Below are 26,184 nucleotides of genomic sequence, written 5' to 3'. Positions count from 1 at the left end.
CCCCTTACTTGTGAATTCCCTCTGAGCCTTAAAAACGCACACAACTAATTTAAAAACCTCCGAATTTCCTGCTGTGGGTTTAAATCAACCCCTTTAATGTCATTTTCTCCTCTCTGCTGTAGTACTCATTATTGCATAACAGCCTAACAGCCCTGGTTCCCTTCAGTCCTGGTTTGCAAAGGGTTAAGTTTGGAAGCACCGACACGTTGAGGGGGAGTAGCCAAGCCCAAGCAGCAAAATCATCACAGCACATTCCTGGGTAGTCCTCAGCTGCCAGCATCTGATTAAAACCATATCTCTGGCTGTGAGTGGCTAACTACACTAAAGGCTGGAATACAACTGAATATTTAACCGGGCCCACGGTGTCAGCTACTCTACCGGCTGTAGCCCGAGGAGTATGCACCGGATAGCACGGAGCTAGGCTGTAAGTAGCTCTTCAGGAGGGTGGTTCCTCCTCCTACCTTTTTTTGGGGGGGGATCGATCGGGGGCTCCTTGTAAAGGGTCCTAGGGGCTCTAGGCCAGACTGCCCCTAGTACAGGGGTGGAGGGGGCGCTAAGAATCCGGTCTTAAGGCAGCAGCCCCCAGCCTGTTCCCGAGTGTGACATTGACTCGCTCGCTGGGGTTGCTGCCCGCTGCTTCTGAGCCGGACGCCGCAGGCTTGGCTAGAGCGAACCGCCCTCGGCGTGCCCGGGGCGCCTGCTGCCCGGGCTCTTACCGCCTGCCGGGGGACTCCGAGCCCAACCCGCAGCGTCGCTGGGGCGAGCCTGTAAAACGGGCTCCAGGCAGCCCAGAGAAGGCGACCCCTCGGAACGGGAGCCGACTAATCGCCTACCAGCTGGTCTTGGCTTCTCCCTCACGAAGTCTCTGATTTCTATCGCTAGGAAAAACTCTTCCTGGGGGCTGACTGATCGCGAACTTGGGCTTTATTGTGGCAACGCCCTTAGGTAAAGGCTCTGCCAAAGACCGAGAGCCCACGGGGGCTACCTAACGCCTTTAAAGCGCTGAAACGTACAATAGTAACCGTGCTGGGGGAGGGGACGCGAGAGACTGGGTTAAATCTCTGGAGCCAGCTGTGACTGTGATGGCTTTCATGGCCTAGGACTAGTACGGTTTTTAAATCGATATGGGGGGATATTAATGCTAGGCAGTAGCATGGCCTTACTCCCAAAATAAGGCTCCAGCTAAAATTGGGTGGAAATGTCTGCATCCTGCTTTCAGGAGTCTAAAAGGGCCCATCTCCTAAAGAAGCCCAAGAACACCAAGCAAAATAAACAAGCACTTTCTGCAGCTAGGAGGGGATTAAGACAAGCTTTATTTTTATATATGTAGTAATATAGCTAGTAAAAACCTGCTGTTCTAGAAATAGTGTGGATGAAAGAATCCAGTCACTCAGTGCCAATGGGGGTGGGGGAGAGAAAAGGGTGAGAACATAACTAAGCATTTTGGCCTGAGCATCTTGTTTGTTTGGCTTTCTAATGTCTGCACTTGGGGCAAGTAGGTGACATCTCAGTAGTGATGGGTGAACTCTTACAGGCGAATGTGACAAATCTTGTAGCCAAAAAAAAGCCCCTGCCTAGTGAAAGGGAGCTCCTCTTAAGGATGAAATAAACAGAAATGGGTTACAGGACAAATGTATGCCCTCACTGCTCAGGATATCATGATGACACTCATTGGGGGGGCCTATCAGACTGTTCAAGGCAATGTCCTTGTTCTGAGCAGTAGTTGGTTGGTGTCTTAAATCTATTGTTTGCCTACAGTAGAATTTATTTAGTAGCTTGGTGTAACCATTCTCTCCACTGCTTTAAAAACAAAGAGCAGCACACTTAATTAGCTAAACAAGCTAGAAAATGATGATAAAGTCTCCTCCAATGAGACTGGATGACTGTATACCTGGGTGGCCTAGCAAGAGCAAATCCTCATCTAACAGCAGCATGTCCCTTGCAGAGACCGGCCTCATCCCCTTTAAAAAGCCACAAATATTTCCCCTTCAGTGTTGCTGTGGCTTCCACAGTTAACTAGGTAAGGAAAAGTGGTTTTAATACAGGATAAAATACCTGAAATTGGGACACTGTAGAAGCCTGAGTAACTAGACCAAGAAAATTGTACAAATACCAAAAGTCTAAGCTGAATCTAGCAAGGTATCTTCATCTCGTCAGCAGAGATATGCACGTGGCTGAAATCCCCCTTTGGGGAATGGGCAGGGACACCGTAGAAGGGAACATTTCCCTTCATTGGTTATGAAAACTCTTAGATTAGGCACTGGTGCCTTTAAATTAGCCTTCTGATGGCAAGTGGCACTTGTGCTTTTACTAACCCTAACAAATGCATGTTCTGAGATGTTCACCCCCCTTCAATACCTAACTCAAATGTAAGAATTAGTAATAGAAATTGGGATGGGGAAAATGGTTAATTCATTCATAGAAGCTAGACATTTGATTCCAGACTCAGTTCTGGTGCAAATCCATAACCATCTGGAAAAGGAATATACTAGAAGATGCCTCAAAAATAGGCTTCAAAATAGGGTCCCTAGGGCAATAGAAGATCATTCTTCCCTATCCTTCCCATGTGCAAAATCCATTCCAAGAGTACTCTATTTTGGGAATCATGGTGTATATAGGCCCTTCCTGCTCTGCCAAACCAAAATGGATCTTGTCCTTTAGGAAAACTTCTGAAATTGCCAAATGTCTTGGGTTTGGGTCTAAAGCATGAATTCCATTCCTAACTTTGAAATGGAACCAACCTTTGCCGTAAACAGAGAACCCCCCAAAAGGTATAAAAGATGCAAATTAAGATAGGTGAGCCACAGGAATAAAGCATTAATTGGCAAAAGATGAGTAAGACTGAGGAAAAGATTAGTGTAAATAGGAGAGCATTCCCAAGTCACTGGGACCTTTACTCTAGGCCCCATTTACTCCTTGACCCTTACTCCTGAAGAATAGACCAAATTTAAGACTTCTTGGCATTTAGATCACTCAACTCCAACATTTCAGGTGACTCTTAATACCATCTTCACTCATCCTTTCTGGTAACTGGTATTTGACTTTGCTACAGCATGACTTACTATCAGTCTCCTCATTGTGTTTTGTTTTTTTTCCCAATGTCAATTGAAACAAACTAAGCACCAGTTGTCTGTTTGGCATGCTATGAACCGGAAGATGTGGTCCTAACCCCAGAGAACTTAATCAGTTGTGACTGCTATAAAATCCTCACTTTTACAGTGGTAATGTCTCCCTAACGCTTCATAGGAAGTTTCCTTGAGGGGGGGAAAGGCAGGTCCAATATCCATTGGATGGCCTGGAGACGCAGCAGGAACATGGCAAGTATTTATTATCTATGTCCTTGCAGCTGTCTTCAGTGTTTAGAACTCTAAGGTGGGGGGAGGGAGGAGCCAGAGCTTTGTCAGTCAAGATCTGCTTCGAGGAGAGAGCTGTCCATATGCCTGTAGTTGATGGTTGCTGAGCACCATCTTATGAATGCTTTCCTCTGTGAAGGAAGAGTACTAATCCATTTTACAGATGGAAATATTCTGAATACAGGAATAAGACAACTGGATGTGGGACACATTAAATGAAGCAGGCAGAAAAGACATCTGTCCCTGGGCTCTGTGGGAACCTAAGTCAATAATACTTGGTTTCAAGGAGGGGGATTGTGGTCTCCCAGCTGGGCAGGCTGCTGAGAGATGGAATGAGAAGATGTGGATGTCCAGAGATGAAATGGGGTAGCCTGAAACCATGCTGTAATCTTCAAGTACTGTTGCCAGGCCCACAGGCTTCCTATCCTTTTTTGATGAGCTACGTGCTTCTATGACACTTGGGTGGTCTTTTGCGCTGACCCTGCACTTTGGGATGCATGTGGACTGCATTCAGCAGGGCCAGCAGTTTGGATGACATTACTGTCCTTTGAGAGCACTCAAAGCAACAGACTCACTTATTGGCCACCAGAATACTTTAGGGATCTGTTCTCAGTCAGTGGAAGTAAGCTCCCTCAGGCTAGGGGAGGGATAAGGGCAATATTTTGTCCTTACTAGTGCCTATCAGTAAGATTCAGATCTTCTGCCCAATTTAATTAACCACAGCCTTCAGTGCATAGTTAGATTAATGTCCTAAGTATCCTTCAGATAAGGGATCCTGAAAACTTCAATGGAAGAAACTGTGGCTTTCTAGTAAGAAGAATTTTAAGATCAGAGGTTGGACATTGTTTAGCTTACTCCCACTGGGAATAACACATGAACAGAGCTAGCAATCCTAGACTCTTTTTGGAACAGGTGTAATAGAAAGGAATCATGGCTAACTGACATACCAATCAACTTGACATCCTTGAACTAAAGTCTCTTGCAGGAGTGAATGCTGAGGCTAGCCAGGTTACTGCAGAAGCCATCTTGTCACACCTCTGCTTTTTGAGTACAAATGCTGATGTAAACCACTAAAATGCCCTTAGCGGACTTAGGGGGAGGAAGGTGCCTCTACAGAGAAGAGGGAACGCCAGCTGGAGGTGAAGTGGGAGGGTGGTGGCTAGAGAATGCCTGGTAATAAATGAGTTGACTGCCAGAACATCATGGTCTTGGGACTCAAAACAAACTGAATGCAGACATCTTGAAATATAGATGTCTACTATTGCTAATACTGCTTGTGTATAGGCAAGGTCTATTATACTGCATCAGTGTAACTAAACTGGCTCTACTTTCTTGTGTAGGCAAGTCCTTAGCTTTGTTCAACACTTAACTTAGCCTCTTCCTTCCAATACTTAACTTTCTACACACTAATCCCACTGACCCAGGTTTGCCCCTGGGTGTAGAGAACCCCTCAGAATGACACATTGCTGACACGGTGTGTGTGACTCAATATAAGTGAAGAACCACCAGCTTCCCTGCACACTGCAAAATGCTCTTGGGTTAAAGACTTGATAAAAGTCCCGACAGCAGGCCTTCACTCCCTCTAACTGTCTCCAAAGTAACAAACACTGATAATACACACCCTCTTAATCATAACACTTTCAGTTCAATGGGACCAGTTAAGGACAGCACATTAGCCTTGACTGAATTTCCTCCCTCTCTACTAGTTCCTATTAGATCCTTATAGGATCATCCAGTGATTCATAGGATGGGGATTCTCTTATTAAAATAACAAGGTTCAGTGACTGTACACAATTCAGGAGGCTTTAAAAAGACACTGACTGGACACTTGGTCCCTGTCCTGCAAGAGACCTGTACAAGATACTAGCTGGCAATTTTTACCTTGATACATGAGGACTAAAGTGCCATGTAACAGCAAACATTCTGCTTCATAGAATCCTAACATCTGAAATTACTGTGGAATTTTGTCACATGATATCAAGAATAAGACTTGTCTACCTATATAGGACAAGATAAATAAGAACACTGAAGGGATTACAATGAGACAAGTAATTCACTATAAATATCAGATCTGATAGTGCTGTAATCATTCCTTGTGATCAACCCTGACAACTCCAATAGAGAAAGGAGGGTCTTTAGCCTTTTGTACTATTCCTATCTTGAAAGGCAAAAACTGGAGGAGGCAGTCTTTGTTTTCAGCAGCAGAAGATAAGGGCATCTAACTGCAAACACTTGTTAGACGGAGGTTGACTTGCAAGATGGAGCTTCAGAGCAGGGTTCAAAGTTGGTGCCTAATCTCTTCCTCCCAGGTAGAAGGTGAGCCCCATCTCCAGGCACTTCTGAGCATTGTTCCCTCTAAGCTGTGCATGCGCACACAGATCCTAAACCCTGTGCACATGGTGAAACACTGCACGCACAACAATTTGCACACAAGAAATCTTTTGCGCACATGGGCCTGTCAAAAATTAGAGGGAACATTGCTTGTGAGGTAGCTAAAATTCTTTTTTTTTTTTTTTTCAAAGGGTGATGTGGGACAAGATGGTCCTAGAGATGACTGACTTGCAAAAAGGTACAAAGGAAGCCTATGTCAGTCAGGATTAGAACTTGGAGTTCTTGACTGCTACACCCAGGCTTTGTCATACTGTAAGTCTTCCTTATCGTAATTTTCTAGAACATGAATTCCCTCTATCTTGCATCCAGGAAGATATTGCAGTCTGCCAGTAATGTCTAATGGGAGAATCCATATGCAGTTGTAAAATGTTGAATGACTACCTAGGGAAGCCCACTGAAAGAGACCTAAAAATGCTGAGGCAGAGAATAGTTCAGATGAGAACCTCCCCTGTAAATCTTTTAGGCAGAAATAAGACACTAGTCTTAACTCTAGTTACAGAGGGAGGTATAAGCAAATGGTTCCAGTTACTCAGCTTTGGCAATGGCAGCAGCGGCAGCACAAATTCCCACTCGGACTATCCGTGCTATGCAACTCCCCAGGCCCCTAGAGACTCATCCTTGTATCTGACAGAGCATTTCATATTTTCAAACTGGCAGTTACCAAATCTCCCACAGACACTAGTCTAGAGAGACTAGACTCTCCTACTGTGCTCACTTCTAATATCTGAGTATCTTCCAGTGGATTAACAAGCATGTGAGACACATGAAGCAGTGAGATGTTTGCTTCACTCTTGTACGTACTGGCCAAGGGTACGTGGCATGGTTGTGGCTGGCCTAGGTCAGCTGACTTGGACTCTGGAGCTGGAAGCAGGGGCGGGGAAATTGCTATGTAGACACTTGGGCAGCAGCCCAAGCTCTGGGACCCTGAAAGTGTGGAGGGTTCCAGAGCTTGGGCTGCAGCCTGAGCCTGAATGTACATGGCTTCTCCCCTTCCCTCCTCACCCCCATCCCAGAGCTGAAGCCTGAGTCAGTTGACCTGGGCCAGCTGAGGGTATTTTATTCCTGTGTAGACATACCCATAGTGGATAGTTAACATAGATTAGATTTTAAATTTGCTTTTCCAGATTGACCATTCTTAGCTTTCATGAAGTACTTTATTCCATCTCTACAGAAACACTTCTGTAGGATAATTCTAAGCACTTGCTGAATCATCCATTCCATACTCAGATCCTGAGCATAATGCAAATTCTCAATCAAATCCTAGCCCAATAGATCTTAACTATTAACTTAGATCACACTACTCTTAAACACCACAAGGGTGATGGAGTAAATCCTATTTTCTTCCAACTTTGTGGTAGGTAGTTGGATCATCTGCATTGTATACCATGGCAGGCTGTGCAGAAGATAGGCAATAGTCCTACCTCTGGTCTAATGAAATAGTCACATGTTCAAACTGCAAAGAGGGATGTCCCAATAGTGGCAGATCTTACAACATGCAACTGAAATAACGCTAACTGCTTCAATGTAGGGGAAAAGTCCCAACTTTACTGGGAAAGTGGGAGATGGCAGAGTTCTTAAGAGAACTTACTCCGAGTGGTGAGAAGATGTTTTAACTATAGAGTATGCCTCTTGAGCTACAATTCCAGGTGGAGATGAAATGGCACTGAGCTATTCCCTTGCTAAAATTCTTTGTTTACATGAGTTATAATGCACTTAGTCTGAGTCAAATCGACTTAATTAAGCAACACTAAAGTAGTGAGGATCCACAACAAATGGTGAAATAGAACTGGAAGAACTGAAAGTCAAGGCTTAAAGCAACAAATGTATCTCTACACTTCAGAAACTAGTCTTATGAGACTTTTTAGGACCATTGAAGCTACATCTTAAAAGTTCCTTATAGGAGAGAAGAGATCCATACTGAGGAGAAACTCTAGCTTCCAACTTCTGGATCTTGACAAACTCTTGCCTTGCAGTGATCAACAAACTTGTCTAAAGCTGCTTAGTACAAACTGAAAATATCTACTTTTGTCACCTATATTTAAATGACCCAGAACAGCAATAGCCACAAGGCCATTTTGCCCTTTACCCAACTAGCTTCAGATGGGATAAGGGGTTGTGCAGATTGCAACCAATTCAAATATGAATAATGCATTGGTATAGACTCTTACAGTAAAATCCTGGGTGCTGCTAAGAACTAAGTAAACTGCCGATAAGCAGAATGATGTTCCAATTTATAGATGCTGTATTTCCTAGAGCTTGGTGACTAGCTCTGTTGGGAACTAGCCCAAAGATTTTGGTGTACTTATATTCATGGAGTTATAAACCAATATTGGAATCTGGCCAAAACCGTTCCCACAGAAAGCTGGCTATTGAATCTCTTCCAACCAGCTCTCCTAAAAATGTACAAATTCCTTAGAATGTCACAGGTTTGAGAACAGATTTGTAATATGTTAAAATCCTTTAAACTGCTGAATAGCCAGTTCATTTTGAGAACTGTTAGATGAGTAGGCAACAGATGCCTGGCTTTAGTTAAAAACAACCTAAATTATGTAAATGCTGACTAAGCCATGTTCTTGTACTTCCTGGATTCTTAAAAAAATCAAATGCTAAGTAAAGACCAAAAACTGGTGAGATGATATCATGAGAACAGACTGTCCTGATCAGTTGATGGAGCAACAGCTAGTAAACTAAGCAGATATGGGAAAGGCATTTGGATGGTGGATCACTGGAATGACTCCTTGTTGCCTGTACTAAGACCTTGGAGTACATGGAGCTGTCACAAAGCAATCCCTGTGGCCACCATGATTTAGTCACTGGCTTCACAATCCTTTTTTGAAGTTTAGCAGCCAAAAACTTCAGTAATATGACTTAAAGGCAGTAGCCAAGGAACAGGCTCCCCATCATTACCTTTCATAGCAATTAAACATTGCTTCAGGGGTTGGCAGTACTGGAGTCCAGTGCAGTGGCAGGGGAGGGGACTACCCAGTACCTTCTGAAACACATTAACTCATAAATAAACCATGGGAACTATTGCTGTTGACAAAGAGAATAGTCTACAGAAGCAGGCCTGTGACCCTTGTCATAAGGATACACCTTGGTGAAAGGCATAAACCCTGACCCCAACTGACTAAAGTAGCTCATTTAAATGACGGAGACAAAACTGTTTCTAGAAAGTCATTTGAGCCAATAGTACTTATCTTTAGTGTTGTGAACTTGACTCTTGTAAACTAGCTAAGCAATAGCTTTGACCAGCTGTGTTGTGATTGCTGCTTAGACCTCAAGGCAAAAGCTGATATTAGTGAAAGGTCACCAAATGTCTGATGGTAGCTAGACTAAAACTGATCGTAGCAATGCTGGGATGAGCTTGCCATCAACATTAACTTGGAGTATGGCTCCTTTTTTAAAAAAAAAAAACTTCCAGTCTCTTGGAAAGAGGAAGGACTCTTAGTGGCTGGTGGGGAGGGAAGCCAAGCATTTATACCTGGTATGGAAAGAATGACTGGTAATAAATTGCATACCAAAAATTATTCTAGTAAGTGATTTGACAGTTTGATAACTCCAGTGAACTGAATAAACTGTAGTATGTATCTTATGAGTTTTAAACAGACTTTGTATTTGTGGATGATCTAAACATTATACCCAGATGGAAAGACATTTTTCTCAACCTGTGTATTTAACTTAAACATTAGCTTTAATAAAAAAAATTTAATTTGCTTTAAAAGGCAAGGTGCCCACTGGCAGCCATCCAGACTCCATTTGCATCTGGATTTTGGTTGCTTGAGTCTTTATATATATCCCACTAGAATTGGATGTGAAAAACAGTTAACCAAATTACTCCTGCTCTTAAAACTCTGGGTCAGTCTCATGCAAACTGCCTCTTCATTCCTAGATGTAGGCAGCAAGAGACAAGGATATTGCTATAAATGCAGTGTGGTGTAAAGTATTCCCCTTAATAAAAGGGAAATGCTGCATAAGCAGGCTTCTTCTGAAGCCTGCGGTATTTGCACTCTGATACCCCCATGATGTCATTGGGAAACTAAATTCAGAAATGTGAGCCAAAAGGTAAATTGGTAATTCTCCCTCCTCCCCCAAACTTCACTTCAGGGAAATGAGAACTATGATCTGTAGTGAGGCCCATGAGGAGGCTAACCCCACTAGGGTCTCTGATTAGGCTCTACGCCCATGTCTGTTGGACTGCTTGCTGGCTGACTATGGTACCACTTTCCAATCGCAAGTGGTAAGTTCAGTTCTTATTCAGCAGGTCATGGCCCAATCTAAGCTGTTGCACTACAGTAGGTTCATTCAATTTAAGTGTAAACTCCATGCCCTTGACCACTCAAAGCACACAGTGCTCTAGCATTTTGGGTGCTTTAATAATGAGGCAAAACATTTCCAGTCTAGCACTTCAACTTTCCAGATGTGCCCAAAAGACCCTGATCAAAAGGCAGATGTGTCTGAAATAGTGCATTCATTTTTCTAATTCACTAATACTTGCACAATGCCTTTCAAGGTTACTCAGTTCATTGCCAATGCAACAGTGTTTAAACAGTAAAATTTGCAACATTAGTATCCAGTCCAGAGATTTATGTGCATAATTGTCATTGTCGGTCAAGCCACACAGGGACATACATGAATGTGCTATTGTATAGTAGAAGCTGCCCCAAGTATTAATGTGTTGTTAGTATCCTAGATTATTTCAGACTCTCTCATGAGAGCAGCATGTTTCTCTCTACCCTGTTTCAGCTTATTCCACTAAATTTTTTTAGTAAATTAACCCACTTGTTGGTAGAATGCTCAGGGGTGGTTTGTCTTCCTTTTTTTCTTAAAAAGAAGAGCTGCCAGGCTTCTCTTAAAAATAGATGGCATCACCTGTGCCACTGGAAACTGACAATATCCTCCAACAGCTGTGTAATAGACTAAAGATGTCCTTTTGGCAAATGGATTTAATGGTATCTTTATGCAGCTGCTGTTAATAGAGTTCCTGACTATTGGGTTGTCGTGCCTGTCTTCTCCAGACTAATTTAGTAAGAGCTGAAGCAGAAGTACAAAATACAAGCTTTCTAAACTATTAGGAATTCAAATGACTGACTAGTTAGGAGAAAACATTGCCTTACAAAACTCTGTTCGTAGTACTTAAATTATTGCAGCAGTTCTGGCAACTTCCCTTATTCCCAACAGGATATGTTGGAGTCGGCAATAAAGCCTTGTTTTCCTGTCCTCTCTTGGCCTCCTGGGTTCTAATTCAAGGTTAATATTTACATGCAATAACTTTTGTCTATATCAAGCCCTTGCAGTACCAAGGGACAATGAAGAAGCACATGCTGCGAGGAGGACAAAGTACTAGGCAGTCTAGTAGAGATTTTTACTTTACTGTCAGTTTTTTCCCTCTGGCCTCTCCATATTCCCCCCCTCCCCCCATTTTTTTCCTTTCTCCACACAATTTAACTCACGTGATCCTTGCTGCAGGGCCAGAAATACAATTATTTCAGTTTCTATAAATGGCAGGTGAGTTCTCTGCTTAACATGGTGGTCTTATTACCACAGTTTCCAAATAGCAGCACAAGCTATCAAGAGGAATGCTGTTATGACCATAATTGAGGTCTTCAAAATCTCTCTAACTGCCAACTATTTCGGGGAGCAGGGGGAAGCCATCCTAGAGTAATAGCAGTACTGTAGCTTATTGGCAACAATCCTAAAATAAACTGTTAAAGCTGCTGTCCAAAGAGCCTAGAAACTTATGAGGAAACCCTTTTAAATGGTTCTTAACCATCTGTGTATTAATCAATTATTCTTGGAATATCTTAGCCTTTTGAGAAGTCAGCCTGCCTTGCTACAGGTCTGACTTCTATGAAGTGCATGGTAAAACTAATCGTAACTATCAGGTGGATGAGCTGCACTAAAATTCTTGAGTTAAGACAGCCTCCCATAGGCATATAAGACACATACTAGTTTGGGGGCAGGGTTGTATTTAAGTCTGAAATACCTAGACTTCCTGGAACCACTCTGAAATCTCAGCAGGATTTCCTGCCTTGAGGTAGATGGCTGCATGGGACACGTCTTACTATGAGGTTTCTTATCAACAAACATGCCTGCTATGTGAGGTGCTGTGCTGCATGCCCCCTGCCCCCCTCCACCAGTGCTATATGTGCATGCTGAATGCTCTCACTCTTTATGCATGGTCAAACACTAAATACATTTCACCCCACTGGATCCTGACAGAGTGCTAGGCAAGTTCTGAAATAGAATCAGTAGTGGTATTAACTGAGACTGATCTCAATATTCTACCAGAAGTAGAGGCATCAAGATGATAACCGCAAAGTATACACTTTAAGCTTTCTAGAGAATCCTAAACAGACTAATAGTGGGTGGTTTGGTTTTTAACACAATAGTCTGTCTTCTGTCGAGCATACCTTATGAGTCTGGATGTTCCACCTAGTGGAACAACTTCTGACCATAGCTGCTGAGGGCCAAACTCTACCCTCACTTACACTATAACTCAGGAGTGTGAAGGTCAAATTTTTCAAGTGTCTGAGGGCTAGTGTATTTGAACTTTTTCCTAAATCTCCAATAACTCAGCTGAATTACTTGCTTCCTCTTTCAATTAGTATTTTTATGCTTTTAATTGAAAAGCATGACAAACTGGCACAATGGCTAATACAAATACCCTTTCCCTGAAATAATCCTTCCTTAAATTCAAAAAGAAGAGTAAAATTAAAGGACTAGAAGTCACATTTTAAGGGCTTCAGATTCCAATAGCTAAAGGAATGGGGGCAGAAGAGGAAATGTGTATATACAATTTGTCCCTCTTTCCAGTGCTACTGTTGACCAGCTTCATAAAGTGCTGGCAATGAATATACAGTCAGTGCAATGTGTTCTGTATACATATGCTGAACGTGCAAATTTTGAGTTTCTTCCCAGATCCAATCATACTCCTGGATTAGATGGCATACACAATACAGTATGTGAAGTTGCCATGTCTGTGTGTGCCTGCCCTGTTTCATTTGAGTGGTGATCTGATCTTGGCTTTCAAAGTGTTAGCTGCTGTGTGGTGTAAGGCCAAAATACAGAGTGTGGCCTTGTTTCCACCACTATCAGTAAAAACTGTTTGCAGGTGTTCCACTTGCATTGTGGAAGACTCTAGCATCAACAGTAGAATGCACCTAACACTGAAAGCTGCACAAAAATCAGGTGGCTTTATAAGCAATAGGCCCAGAATGGCCACAAGGTGGTCGTGACAGACAGGTGATCAACCGCCAATTAAATGGGATTAACTGTGCATCACTTCATCCCCTGAGTCTTAAGCACTTGCTTCTTCCAAAGCCTGGTTATCTTTATCTGAAAGCTTCAGACCCATCTGAAAAGTTATTTGCCCCTCATATAACTGAACTGCCAATTGGTTACAGCTCTCATGGGAATACTTTCTCCTTCTTGGCTTGAATGGCTTGCAGTGCCCTAGCTGCTGACTGATCCAGACCCATCACTAGTGGATGCCTTTACTTCATCATTGAACTAATGGAATCTCATCCATCCCACTGCAGAGGTTTTGGATAGTACTCACCTGTGAATACTGCTTTTGTGGTACTGCTTCTGATGCAGTGTAACAGTGCAGCAACCAAAGACTTACTCAGTTACATATAAACTGGTTGCCAACATAAACTAAAATAGCTGTTGCTATTTGATTTTTCTAACTTGGCAATATGTTGACTTGGCCTGTCTAGGTTCTCACTGGTCTGACCTGGCTTCAAACTGGAGTAGGACTTTCAAGAGAGAACTAGGTTGAGAGAACTAGTGTCCTGCACAACTGTAGTAAAACAGTGCAGCTCACCTGCTGATCTTAATGAACAACTTTGTTCTCCCTGGGCTAGAGAATACCTGGGAACACTGGCCCAACTGATCACACCTGACTGAATTACCCAATAAGACCTCTGCTGCTGTTAAGAGTGCAGGGACTCGAACAGCAGACACTGCCGCCCTCTTCTTCTTCTCCCCCCACCCCCCAAGAGGAGTATGAAGGGCACAAAGCTGCAGATAGAGGAACTCCTTCCTATTTCTGGCTAAGTATGTATAGCTTCTGAACTAGCTGCTTGCCATTAAAATTAGGGTGACCACCTGTCACAAATTGTGCAGGAGAGTCCCAAAATGCAGAGTTAGAGTTCTGGGCTGAATAACTCAGGGCAGCATTTGTCCTGGATTCTCTACAGCCCTGCTTTGCACCTGTCTGAGGCTCAGGTGGGGCCAGCCTCTTCTGGGGGAGGGAAGGCCTGAGGTCAGCCTTAGCTACCTCCACCCACCTGGCCAGGCCAGAAGCCAGAGGTGGGCCATGGTAATTGCTGCTCAGGGAGCCCCAGACCCTCCACCTGCCCTGGGTGGTATGCCTTGAGGGAGGGGGTAATACATGGTGGGGCTGCTCTCTGGCACCCTGCCCTGGGCAGGTGGAGGGTCCAGGGCTCCCCACAGCAGCCTGGGCTCCCTGAGCAGCTCTGGCCTGGGCAAAGCCTTGGAGGAAGGGAATCCAGCATGTACCCCACTTCTGAAAAGGTTGTCACTCTACTTAAAATACCCCTTACTGCTGGAAGCACCCACTTGTCCATTGCATTATCTCTAAAGTGGTTAGGTGAAGTAATCTGGGAGTACTCATTCAGCACAAGTTCTTCTCAGACCATTAACTAGAATTGTTTAGTGAAATTCTTTAAACTAAATATGGTGCTCTTTTGAGCTAGTCTTGAGGCTCATCTAAAGAGTAAAGAAGCCCAACTCACTGAAACATTAACTTTACAATAGTATAACCTTCGCACATTCCTGAACATCTGGCTCAGCAGGAAAAATGACTGAGTCTCCCAGCTAGCTGAGTGAGAGCACTTCCCATGGCATGGTAAAGGACTTCCAAACTGTGCATCAAATGTATTGCTTTTATTGTGCACGCGCGCACACACACACAAATGAAGGACCACGTTCTGGAGTAAAATGCTGGCACACCATAGTTTTCAAACATCTGTTCCAGGACTGGGATAAAATAAGCCAACAGACTTAAACACATGGAGGGCTATTTCAAACCTGGCTCATTCCCAGAGTCATAATATAGTCCTTCAGAGGAATCTTTGTTCAGTACACATTTCCTATTGGCTGTGGACAAACAGTCTAGTTAGAAACTGGACAATCCCTCTGCAGGAGAGAACACCTCAGACTTCCACAGTGAAAATGGGTCCAATCTTTTCCACCTAAACCTTTAGGAATACTTTAAAGAAACTCCTTGGAACCTAAACTGGTGCATAAGCTTCCAAAAGGGATGGGGAAATGCACACTTCTGTCACTAGGGAGCACATACCTGCAAGGACAAGAAAAGCTCTGAGTGAGAAGGCAGCTTCAATCCTTGGGTAGAAACAGAGCTCCAGAAAGTAATCCCTTGCCTTTAGTGGACCACTCTGGCATATCTTGGCTTCCCAAGGAGTGCAGTTGTCTGTGCTCATCAAAACAGTACTTCATCCCCTTTGGTTTGTCTCCCTGACTCCAACCTAATTATTTGAGAACAGTTGATATAAGCCCAATTTAAATTAACTGGTTAACTGACCTCTTGAAGCCATTGTCAGTAGGGAATCCTAATCAGATGGGTGTGTATCTAGTGGGCATCCACAGGGATCACTACTGGGCTTAATGATCAATCTTTAGATCTAGCAGTAAATATAAAAGTTGGAGAAAACAAAGGTGGTCACAATGCCCTGACATTCTGTTACCAGGTGATCTAGATGGGTACATGGCTTTACCATGCAAGCAATGCATTTAGTTGTATTAAAATGCAAAGTCCTACATCAAGGAATGGTCCCCATACCTACTGGACAGGGACTTTCATGATAAGAATGGGGAAGAGAGTAATAAAGGATTAGTAACTCATTGCTACGCTGGGAGCTCATGTTGAGGGGAAGGTACCAGGACCTTGAATGTATGAACAGGTGAGCCTTAACTAGGACTAGGGAGGTGATTCAGTACTGCAATACCTTATTTTTGTTTTTCCTAAGGACTAGAGGAAAAAAGGTATAAGAGTTCCAAATGACTGAGCCCTTGTTGGAGAGTCTGACATCAACTGTAGAGTTAAGGGGCTTATGCAGATGACCTAGTACAATGGGCATGCACACTTGAATTAATGATACTCCTTGCTAGTTTAGGAAAAATCAGTGCAGTCAAACTGGAACTTGTAACCACTTTGTCATTTTGGCATTTATCTTGAGGAAAGGGACAAGTGTTCAAATGCAGCAGTGAAGTACTAGAACAAGTAGAATTTTGTTTCTAGACAGCTTCATCTGTGCTGATGGCTCCAGGAATGAGGTTAAAGGGAGATATCCATTTGACAAAATAATGGACTGATAAAGATGTTTACAAAACTTATCAACCCAATATACCAACAGTATTATACAGAGGTCTGGAAGTAGTTACAGTAAATGAGAAACATTAGAAGGCTGAATGAAATAAAGTGGAGTTCTTTGAACGATGGCAGGTATAAAATAGAATTAAAGACCAATGAATTTAGAGTAAGGAGTGAAATCAGGGTATAGGATTGTATTTTTTCCAGTTGTAGCCAATGGTGGGACTTCATAGAAAACAAATGGATAAGATGCCAAAGAAAATAATGCAAGCACAACCAACATCAGGTTGACCTAGAGGCAGACCTGTGACTAAATGGTGGGACACCATAGACAAGAAAATTATCATGCTGTGCTAATGGAGGAATGGTGATATTGTACTTCTCCCTGGGCCTGCAAAGATGCTCTGGGCTGAAAGACCATTTAAACTCCACTGCTTGTAATGGTGACACCAGTAGTCCTAAAGAATTCACTTTAAGGAATCTACAAAGAGCTGAAACATTAACATTAAAAAAGAAATTAAACTTGAAGTTTCACGTACCTGTACATCTGAATCAAGACTTTCAGAAATCTTTCTGATGGACAAGTACTTTATCATAAGCCTAGTTGATCTACTAACTAGGACTAAGATACAGCTACTAGTGCTCAAAGTTAGGGAGGTTATAATCCAGCTTTTTGGTCTAGTCTGTAAACTATAGGATCAATTTGATGCAACTGGTGAATCTGGGTTTGTCAAAATTAGTGATGGAAGAGATTGTGTAGCTAAAACTAGAATACTTATACATAGGTTTCTCCAAGCATAATATGCTTATTACATATGCATACAAAATTACTCTTCCTTTTGATTTAAAGCAGATGCCTCTAGTGTAAATCTCTAAGTGGAATGAGATTAATACATATTGGTCACCAAGATTTAAGTGTTGTAATTGACCCTAGACTTCATCTTCAGTCAACTTCTTGGTATAGACTCTACTTGGGGTTCCCCCTGGATCAGACTGGCAAAGACCTTCAGTTTTTCACTTTCCTCTGCAGCATGGGGCACAGTTGACTTGTGGGTTTAAACTAGTGAATGATTTTTTTTCTATAACTTGAAATCTTTAAATCCTGATTTGAGGACTTCAGTAACACAACTAGAGGTGGTCTATTATAGGAGTGGGTGGGTGAGGTTCTGTGGCCTGTGATGTGGAGATCAGGCTAGATGATCATGATGGGTCCCTTTTGGCCTTAGTCATAGTCTCTGTTGCAATGATCTCATTTATATGGCAACAAGTATCAAGTTTTTATATAGTGGTGGGAAACTAAACTGAAAAGGCAACAGGACCATCCAATTAATATTCTAGCTAAGGAAAATCTCTTGCAAACCAGCAGTGTTGGTTCCAAGATATTCTCTCCTCTCTCCCCCGCCCGTGGTTCTCCCCCCCCCCACCCCCCCAGGGTAACATCCAGCATAAATGCTCAAAACTCCTGAGCAGTCCAAAATCATGACTAAACACATGGGTATTAATACTAGATTTAGGACTCCTGGTCTTTTCTATGGCTTGATCACTTTGGAACATGTTCACTTGGCTTCCAATAAGCAGCCAGGAACAACATTCTGGGTCCTCCCTTAATTGCAGTTGAACTTTTCTACACAAATTTGTGTAGAAACTTCAACAGCTGATGACTCTAAGTGCAAGACTAATAAGCAGCAGAACTTCATGTTGCTTTTGGGGGTGTCAAAGCTCTGAACCAGTATTTCTTTTTGTACTGTAACAAACTAAATTTTTCTAGACTCAAAACTGGATACTTCTGGAATTTTTTGCCGACAGCTGCCATTTTCCCACAAGAAGTCATCTCAGAAGCAGGGGGAGCAGACTACATAAGACTTCTGCCTTGGTCAGCTTTCTGAGAGTGCAGAGTCAGACACTATTAGCAGCTATCACTGACTCTGCCTCTCTTCAGTGAAGGCAGATGAGATTTTTAGTTTCCAGCCTCACTTCCTGGTCTCCAGTAACTGGTTTGAGTGCTCCTATGCAAGAGATGCTTTATTGGCTGCCCCTGTCAGGGACTGACTAATCAGGTGGAGGAGGATGGCCCAAACACTGACTAGCCTTTTGACTAGAGCAAGGAAGGCAACAGCTGCTTTTCATGGAAATTCTCTTCCAATCTGGTCTATGGATAATCTTGCTCCAGGCTTTCAATAGCCTTGGTTTTAGTGCAATACTATGACCAACATTGCAGCTTCCACTTCTCTAGAGGAGAAAATACTTTCCTAGAAGATGTTGCAATATTACCCAGCAGAACAGCTGTATCTGAGGGCAGTAATAGGAAATCCTGAACACGTATATTTCCCAAGACTGCCAGTATGTAGAGGAGAGACCCTTATTGGCTACAGGCAACCTACACCAAAGAGCCACTTGAATGACTTCCCTTTAGGAATTTCACAATTAAGACTGAATTTTCTGCCATTTGACATTCAAGAAATAGAAACCAAAGAGCTACATATTCATCCCACCCCATCTGCACTGAAAGTCCAATGTCAACAGCTATCAGTTTACTCATAGGACTTTAATTTTTATTAAGCTAGTCTTGATTTGCCTTCTGTGATAGAAGGCATTGGTGTTGGTGTAGCTCCTCTTCAGTGCTATAGGGAAAACCAAACTAAAACTTAATGACTCACACAGAACCTCTTAAACTTTTCATAAGGATGCTAAGGCATATTGGCTTGTAATTGTAACATTTGTCATCTAATGTAATCAGTGTGACAATGTAGCTGTCTAGATTAGCTCTAGACACTTACTTTTAAGTCTCTGCTTTATTTTTCCCCTGGAAGCCAATTTCTATTTCCTGACTGCTTCAGCTTCCTTCAGATGGCTGACTTCTTTTTCTTTAATAAATTCTTTAAATACTGTCTCATTGTGGATGTCTTGCATATTTTGAAATCCAGTTTTGCCAGTTAAAGTACTAGTTGCGTTTATCTGATGCTTTACCCTGATCTAGTATTTCCAGATCTAGCACAGGCAGACAAATTTTTTTTGTCAAGGTCCAAATTTCTTGGGCAAGGTATAGTCAAGGTCCAGACTCCAGAGGAAACTTAAGATTATTTTTTGGGGGGGTCTGTTCAAAAACCTCTGGTGGTCCAGATTTGGCCTGCAGGACACCTATTGACTACCCCTGAACTTAGATGCTAAAATACATTGTTACTAAACAGTTACTTTCTATGTCTTTCAAACTATATTAGGAAAACATTTAGAGCCTGATCAGGACTGCAGAGTTTGAAGATCCTCTGTAATTACTTCATGGCTTCTTAATCAAATGAGACAGGTAGAACAGGGGTGCTGCCTCATCCCCTGGCTTGAAGTGATTTCCATCATATACAGGGTTTACAGTTTGGTTCAATGACTCTCTCAGCACCCCCACTATTCAAATTGTTCCAACACCCTTGGAGACTGTCTGACAGGGATGCTACTGTAAAACATCCTGGCTTTACCTGGATTGAGTTTTGAGAACCAGGGATCTTTAGGCTGTAAGACAACTAGATGTAGGGAACATAATAATTTCTGAATAATCACCTTCTAATGGTGCACAAATGATTGCCTAGGTAACTTTGATTACTTTGTCTGTAAACACATGGGGTTTAGTAGGAAACACTACAATAGTCTTTCAGCTTGCTCATATCTGTGAAGCAGAACAACCCTTGAGAATAATTAAACTAAGCAAAATGAAACTTGTAGAATTGCCTGCTGCACAGGACTCCCCTACTGAACTTTTGCTGGGTAGGTGGGTGGGCAAGCAAAAAGCCATTCCAGGACCAGGAATACTCTGAGGTGATCTACAGGAAGGGCACATACCCTTTACACTCTGGCCAAATGATGCCTCTGCCCACTACATCACATTCTTGTTGGCCCAACTAGCACAGGACCACAAATTATGGGCCTGCTTGTATAATCCCCTTGAGAAAACAATACTTATCTGGCATTTCTGCATTAGTGAACAGGCATCAGATGGCATGAGCGGCTCTGAAATGGAGAGAATATGGAGCATTTCTGCACTGAATATCAGTCCCTACATGTCATACCTAAAGTCTTGACAGATCTCTAGCTAGTCTATTGCATTATTGGTTGTCCAGATAAGAGTTCGAATCCTCCAGAAGGACACATCCATGCAGAAAAACAGGTATTTAGAGCATTAATCTTGAGGAGGAGGAGAGAAAGTGGGTAAGCTTAAATCTCAGCAAGGAGAGAATACCATCAACTTCAGGCCACAAATAACTTGTTCCCAAAACTGCAAGTGCTGCACTTTTCACCTGTGTGGAATCTGAAGCACTTACCAGTAGCTTTCCTCTTCCCCTCACTATTGTGCAATTGCAAAATGCTCACTTATTTAGCAATAGTTAAGTCCAAGTGAAATTAATCAAAATGGCAGTCTAGCCAGACTAGAAACCAACATCTGTATAGCAGATAAAGCAAAAACAGCTCAGGAAGGCAATTGTATGAAATTGACCTCCTTGGCACACCAAGCAAATAGTGGCTAGATCTTGATCCATGTCCTGTAACTAAGCACTTAGGCTACTAACATATAATGTGAATATCTGTGACCCTTAATGGGATACATTAAAATGCCTTTCCTGGAAGGTCTGCAGCTAGAACAACTCCTCATGTGAAATCTAACTTCTTTACTGGCTTCTATATAGTGGGGCTATGGCATGTACACTTTTAATAGTCTTAATATGGTGATATTTTAAATAACTGAATGGAATATTGGCAGTTTAACTAAAGTAGTTCATCTCCTTCCTCAAGGCAAAGTATTATGCCGACCTGTTGATCACTGTTTGGACATCCAGCAACACAGCAAGTATCCCCCTTCTGGAGTTGAGGCTGGCCTCCATCTCACCATGTCTAACGAAGTAGAAACCACTAATATCAACAACCAGCCTGAGCAGCAGGCAGCACCAAAAGCTCCTGCATCAAAGAAGGAAAAAAAGAAGGGTAAGCAATTCATCTCTCCAGTACTAAGTTACCTCATATGCCGCCTGTGACTTTCCTATTGTTCCTCTAATAACTCTTCAAAATATCACTTGAGGGCACGCTTTCAAATAGCAACTGCTCTGAATGCATGTCCAGAACTTTAGCATAACCCCTCAAGGGACTGGCTGGTCTGTTTTTGTGTATTTGGTTTTTTTCCTTGGGGGGGGGGGGAGGAGTAGGTAATAAATACTAGCCAAGATGTCTGAATCCTTAATGCTGTTAAGTGGTGCACTTCCATAGTGCTGAGCATCTAACCATTGCCACTGATGGCTTAATCTCCCAGAAGCTATTGGCACTTGCCCATAACCCTTTCCTTCTGAAAAGTCTGCTGCATTTAATACCAGACTTAAACCCCATTGCCTACAAAACTTCTACCAAATCCCAAAAGCTTAAGTCATGATCAGCTAGATAGCCTCAGTTCTAGGAAGCTGACTCAGCAACAGATTTAAATCCTCTGCACTTTCACCTGTAAGGGTTTTTAAATAGTGTGCTCCCAACTACAGAACACTCTGAATGACCAAAGTGGTGTGTGGGGGTTTTTTTATAGGAGTTGAGACCAACATATATTGAAAACTGATCCCTAGAATTGACTGGCTCAGAAGTTTATTGCTAACTCTTGCTAGTTCGGAATAGAATCTCTGTTCACATGCACCACCGCCTCTGGGTAACAGTAGAGAGCATCTGTGTTATGGGGGCAAGGAAAGGTCTTGCATTAAGCAAGCATACACCCAAGCCACAGCACCAATTTTGCCTTACTTAACTCCACTGGCAGTTCCTTTAGAGGTCTGTGAGTAATTTGGTCTACAGCACTGACTCAACCTGCTACAACAGTCCATGGTCTGGCACCGTGTAGATGCAAGTTTACACTTCCTCAGATTATAACATGGTTAGAGTTTTGGCTTATTGCCACTCCCTTACATCAGCCTAGCATAGATCTAAGGTCCTCCTTCACTATTCTGTGTCATCCAGGTGCCAGTGAACCCCTTGACTGCTTGTACCACTTTTAATTACACCCTTTTAATGTTCCTCCAAAATATTGGTTTAAACAGCTTCCACTTTCTCATGGATAACTATCTTAATCAGGTAAGTATGGAAGTGGAAAAGCTGTTTGATCTTGTCCCTTATGCAAAGAGTTGGTTAGAGGATGAGTCATGTGACCTTCCTCTAGGTGAAGGAGCCAACACAAAGTAGTACAATAGAATAAAACTGCATTCCTGGAGATGGCTGACTTGCAGAAATAACAAGTCCAGAACATAGCTGAAGATATGACTCGAACATCAAATGCTGCTGATGGAGCAGTATAGTTTCATTATGCTTGACAAATGCCCAATCTATATTCCAGCATGCATGGGTAGGGTAGACTAGGAGATTGGGTTATATACACGCAATAGCTTGACCAAATGATTACTACTGGATCCTATAAAAGGACCTGTCAGAGTTGAACTTTCATGGCAGTGCAAGAGATTCTAGCAAACCTTAAATACTGCAGTGATACTCTCCCTAACTTTTTAGAGTCCCTAAAACCTAAAATAATTCTAAGGTGGCAGAGAGGAAGCAACTTGAGTAACTGCAAGATCTTAAATGAATATAGGTTATTCCTAAACCTGCAGCTGTCTTCAAAGGAATAGCTCACTGTTCCAGAACAGTGCTTAAAAATCAAACTCTTAATTTAGAACTAGAAACCTTCTCCAGTTCAGATTCTGGTAATCTGGATGGTGGAGTCAAATTCATGTCTGCACATCATTCTACACACACCATTCCACATACAGGTTTGGCCACTCTGTTTTGGTGTGGTGTTTGCATTTTGGTTTTTCTTGGTGCCTAACACTTACCTCCTGAAATTCAGAGGTGTTAATACCTGCTGGTAGATTACCTTTAAGCAGCCAGAATCAAACATTAGCCTTTGTTTATAGTAGTGTCCAAATACTTGATTTTCATAGTCTGAAGCACAACAAAGTTGTGCTATCTATGAACTCTAGCAGGACTGAAGCCTGTTTCTGTCTACCTTTATTAATCACTTGAAATATGATCCATCAATCTTGTACACAACACTTCTGGTCACTAAAAGTTAACGTATGAACATTCTCACTGTAGAATGGAAGAGTAATCTAATTGATTATAGACCAAGAGATTTTTCTGCAGTGTCAGTGCTTGGTATCAAACAGGATTTCTGCTCCAGAACCAGGGATACTCTACCTGTTTAGTAGAGGGAGCGGGGGAACATTTGCCTTGTCACTTTGTGACTTAATAGATGCCAAGACCTAAGGCAGGGGTGAAAGTAATAAGAAATCCTTCCAGAGCTGGCCCCTGTACTGGTAAGAGGCAGGGCCTCCTGCAGAAGGGGCAGGGCTGGATGTCAGCCTCCCCCAGCCAGCCCATCTGCACTGCCTGGCCCCCACCATCCAGGGCTCCAGCAGCAGTTTAAAAGGGCCTGGGGCTCCAGCCACTGTTGCAGTAGCAGCAGCAGGAGCCCCAGGCCCTCTTAAATTGCCAGCCCCAGGGCAGCTGCCCTTTGGCCCCTCTCATTGGCAGCCTGGGGAGGCAATAACATTAATGTGCTGCCTCAGTGCCCCTTTTGCCTCCCCCATGGGCAGCCCCGCCAGTAGGAGCCATTCCAGCAGGGCCACCAAGGCATGGAAGTGCTGCCACAGCAGCACTTACAGAGGGTCCTTTGCCACAGCAGCACTTTAACTTTGCCTGCCCCACACCTCCCCATCAGCAGCCCTGCCAGTACAGACCCTACCAGCAGGGCTGTCACCAAGGGAGGCAAAAGGGGCAGGGATGTTAAAGCATGGGCTGCATGCAGGCCCATACCCACCTGTACCAGGTCACTTTCACCCCTGACCTAAGGTAATATGTCCATTTCAAGATCTAGAACAGGGGTAGGCAACCTATGGCATGCATGCAAAAGGCAGCACACAAGCTCTTCCAGTGGCACTGCCTGGGTCCTGGCCACCAGTCCCAGGGGCTCTGCTTCTGGCCTGGGATTCCATCCACCAGCCCTCTGCCAGCCAGGGTTCTGTCTGCCGGCTCCACTGCTGGCCTGGGGTACCAGCTGCCAGCCCCCTCAACCTGCTGCCAGGCCCGGTCCTGGCCACCAGTCTGGGGGCCTCTACTGTGGCCTGGGCAGTGAGGGTTGCAGACAGGGCCAAGAGGGGGCGCATCTCAGCATGGATCATATGGATTCTTATTACTGGCACACGAAACCTTAAATTCGAGTGAATAAACTAAGACTCTGCATACCACTTCTGAAAGGTTGTCGACCCTGATTTTAGAAAGTCTGTAGTATAACCTTGTTTACCTTCAGAAGATTAAAATTGCACTTGATGGGCAGAAGCAACTTAGGTTAGAGAATCAATATAACTAGCCTTAAACTGAGGTCTCCTATTGCTTCCCCACAATTCTAAATCGCCATCTAATAAACAATGGGACCCAACAGTACAAGAGTATTGGACACTCCCAGTTACCCAATATCTCAAAAGCAATATTAAAACATATGGCTCATGTAAATGTATGTTAGCAGCAGATTAGAATGGATTAGAAAATGAATGACGAAGCACTCTCCTCAGAGACTAGACACTTAAGCTCTGAACACCATCATTTAAAAGCTGCTTATCTATCTTTCAGGATCAGAGAAAACAGATGAATTTCTTTTGGCCAGATTCAAAGGGGATGGTGTAAGATACAAAGCCAAGCTGATTGGCATTGATGATGTTCCAGAAGCAAGAGGAGACAAAATGAGCCAGGATTCAATGATGAAGCTGAAGGTAAAGGCCTGAACTTGACCTTTTAAAGCAGACATGCATGCTATTCAGTAGGCAGGATATAGTGGTCAAAGGCACACCATGCCACAACTCCCACTGCATATCAAAAGTAACATCAAGCAATGACCACACTTCAGTGTGATACAGGTGCACAAATCCTAGCTGGAGGAAAGATGCCACTCCAATCAAAAGATTAGCAGAGCTAATGAAGGGAAGGAAGCAGCCCAAAACTACAATGAGCAACTGTTTAATCTGAAAATTGTTCTGCAAATATTTTGTAATCCATATAGCTCTTAGCATCTTCCAGTTCAGATGCAGGTTGGTGAGCCAAAATCAAATCCCAAACTTGGAGAATTTAAACTCCCTGGAAGGGAGTGAAGGTGGCAGGGAGAATTTCCATAGCATTTGTAAAAACATGCATTTATTTTAGTTACGGTAGTAGTGGATGCATGTTCTTCTAGCAATGCAAAAATGCTCAATAAAACCTTAGTCTTATGACCTATAGCAACAAAGTCTGGAGAATAATGCAGGCAAAGCAGAGTGAGCTACAAAGCTACTAGTCAGCAACATTAAGCATGTTCAGATTTACATGCCTCTGGGCTCATATCAGCCTCTTCAGTACTAATAACGTGGTCACTCTTGTTGGGCAGTATGGATAGGCAACTGATCTCAGTCACCTGTTTCCTTTAAACCAGGAAGGGACTTAGCCTAGTAAAGAGATTGCCCCGATAGCACCTCTGTCAAAAGGAGCTACATAAATTAAGTCTGCTTTAAACCTCTTCCAAGCTTAAACTAGTGCAGGTGGGGGAACAATCTTGAGAACCTAAAACTCCAGTATTTTGTCTACTAACAGGGGTGCATAATAAAACTTAATCTCTGGTGTAGACAAGTGGCCAAATTCAGCTGCTTTGCAGCCTCACTGAGGTCTATAGGTTACACAAATCTAAACTGAAATACAACTTTTATGCTTTGAATATCGAACAAATTTGGCTCAAGCTGACGACATTGGTACTCAGCAAGTTTAAATTGCATAAATCTCATACTAATAACACTCCTGTTCATTTAGGGAATGGCAGTAGCTGCCCGCTCCCAGGGACAGCACAAACAGAAGATCTGGGTGAACATTTCCCTTTCTGGTATCAAGATAATTGATGAGAAAACTGGGGTAAGAATTCAAAACTGGCTATGTGCATGACCATTAAGACTGCAGCTGTTCTTACTGGAGAAGAGAAGAAACTAACTTAGCAACTGCTTCACCTAAAATTTAAAGACCAGGAAAGTTTTTTCTACCATGTGGAACACCTCTGTGAGGACT

The 26,184-nt window shown here is 42.9% G+C and overlaps 1 protein-coding gene across 5 annotated transcripts in view; it reads left to right on the top strand.

Moving 5' to 3' along the window:
- Positions 1-245: 245 nt before the first annotated feature.
- The window catches only part of DAB2 (DAB adaptor protein 2), a 42,491-nt gene continuing 16,552 nt past the window's right edge, over positions 246-26,184 (top strand). For 3 of the 5 annotated variants that reach the window (XM_073343834.1, XM_073343833.2, XM_073343831.2), the window contains exons 1-5: positions 246-424; positions 5,876-5,996; positions 20,878-21,066; positions 24,733-24,872; positions 25,936-26,034. In XM_073343834.1, the coding sequence (XP_073199935.1) occupies positions 20,973-21,066; positions 24,733-24,872; positions 25,936-26,034 (333 nt within the window). In that variant the 5' untranslated portion in view covers positions 246-424; positions 5,876-5,996; positions 20,878-20,972. The remainder of the gene's footprint in view (positions 425-5,875; positions 5,997-20,877; positions 21,067-24,732; positions 24,873-25,935; positions 26,035-26,184) is intronic. The other 2 variants (XM_073343835.2, XM_073343832.2) reach the window with 2 other exon arrangements.

This window comes from Lepidochelys kempii, chromosome 5 (genome assembly GCF_965140285.1).
Source record: "Lepidochelys kempii isolate rLepKem1 chromosome 5, rLepKem1.hap1, whole genome shotgun sequence".
Classification (NCBI taxonomy): Eukaryota; Metazoa; Chordata; order Testudines; family Cheloniidae; genus Lepidochelys; species Lepidochelys kempii.
The sequence above is the reverse complement of the archived record's forward strand: the minus strand, read 5'-3'. Positions and strand labels throughout refer to the sequence as shown.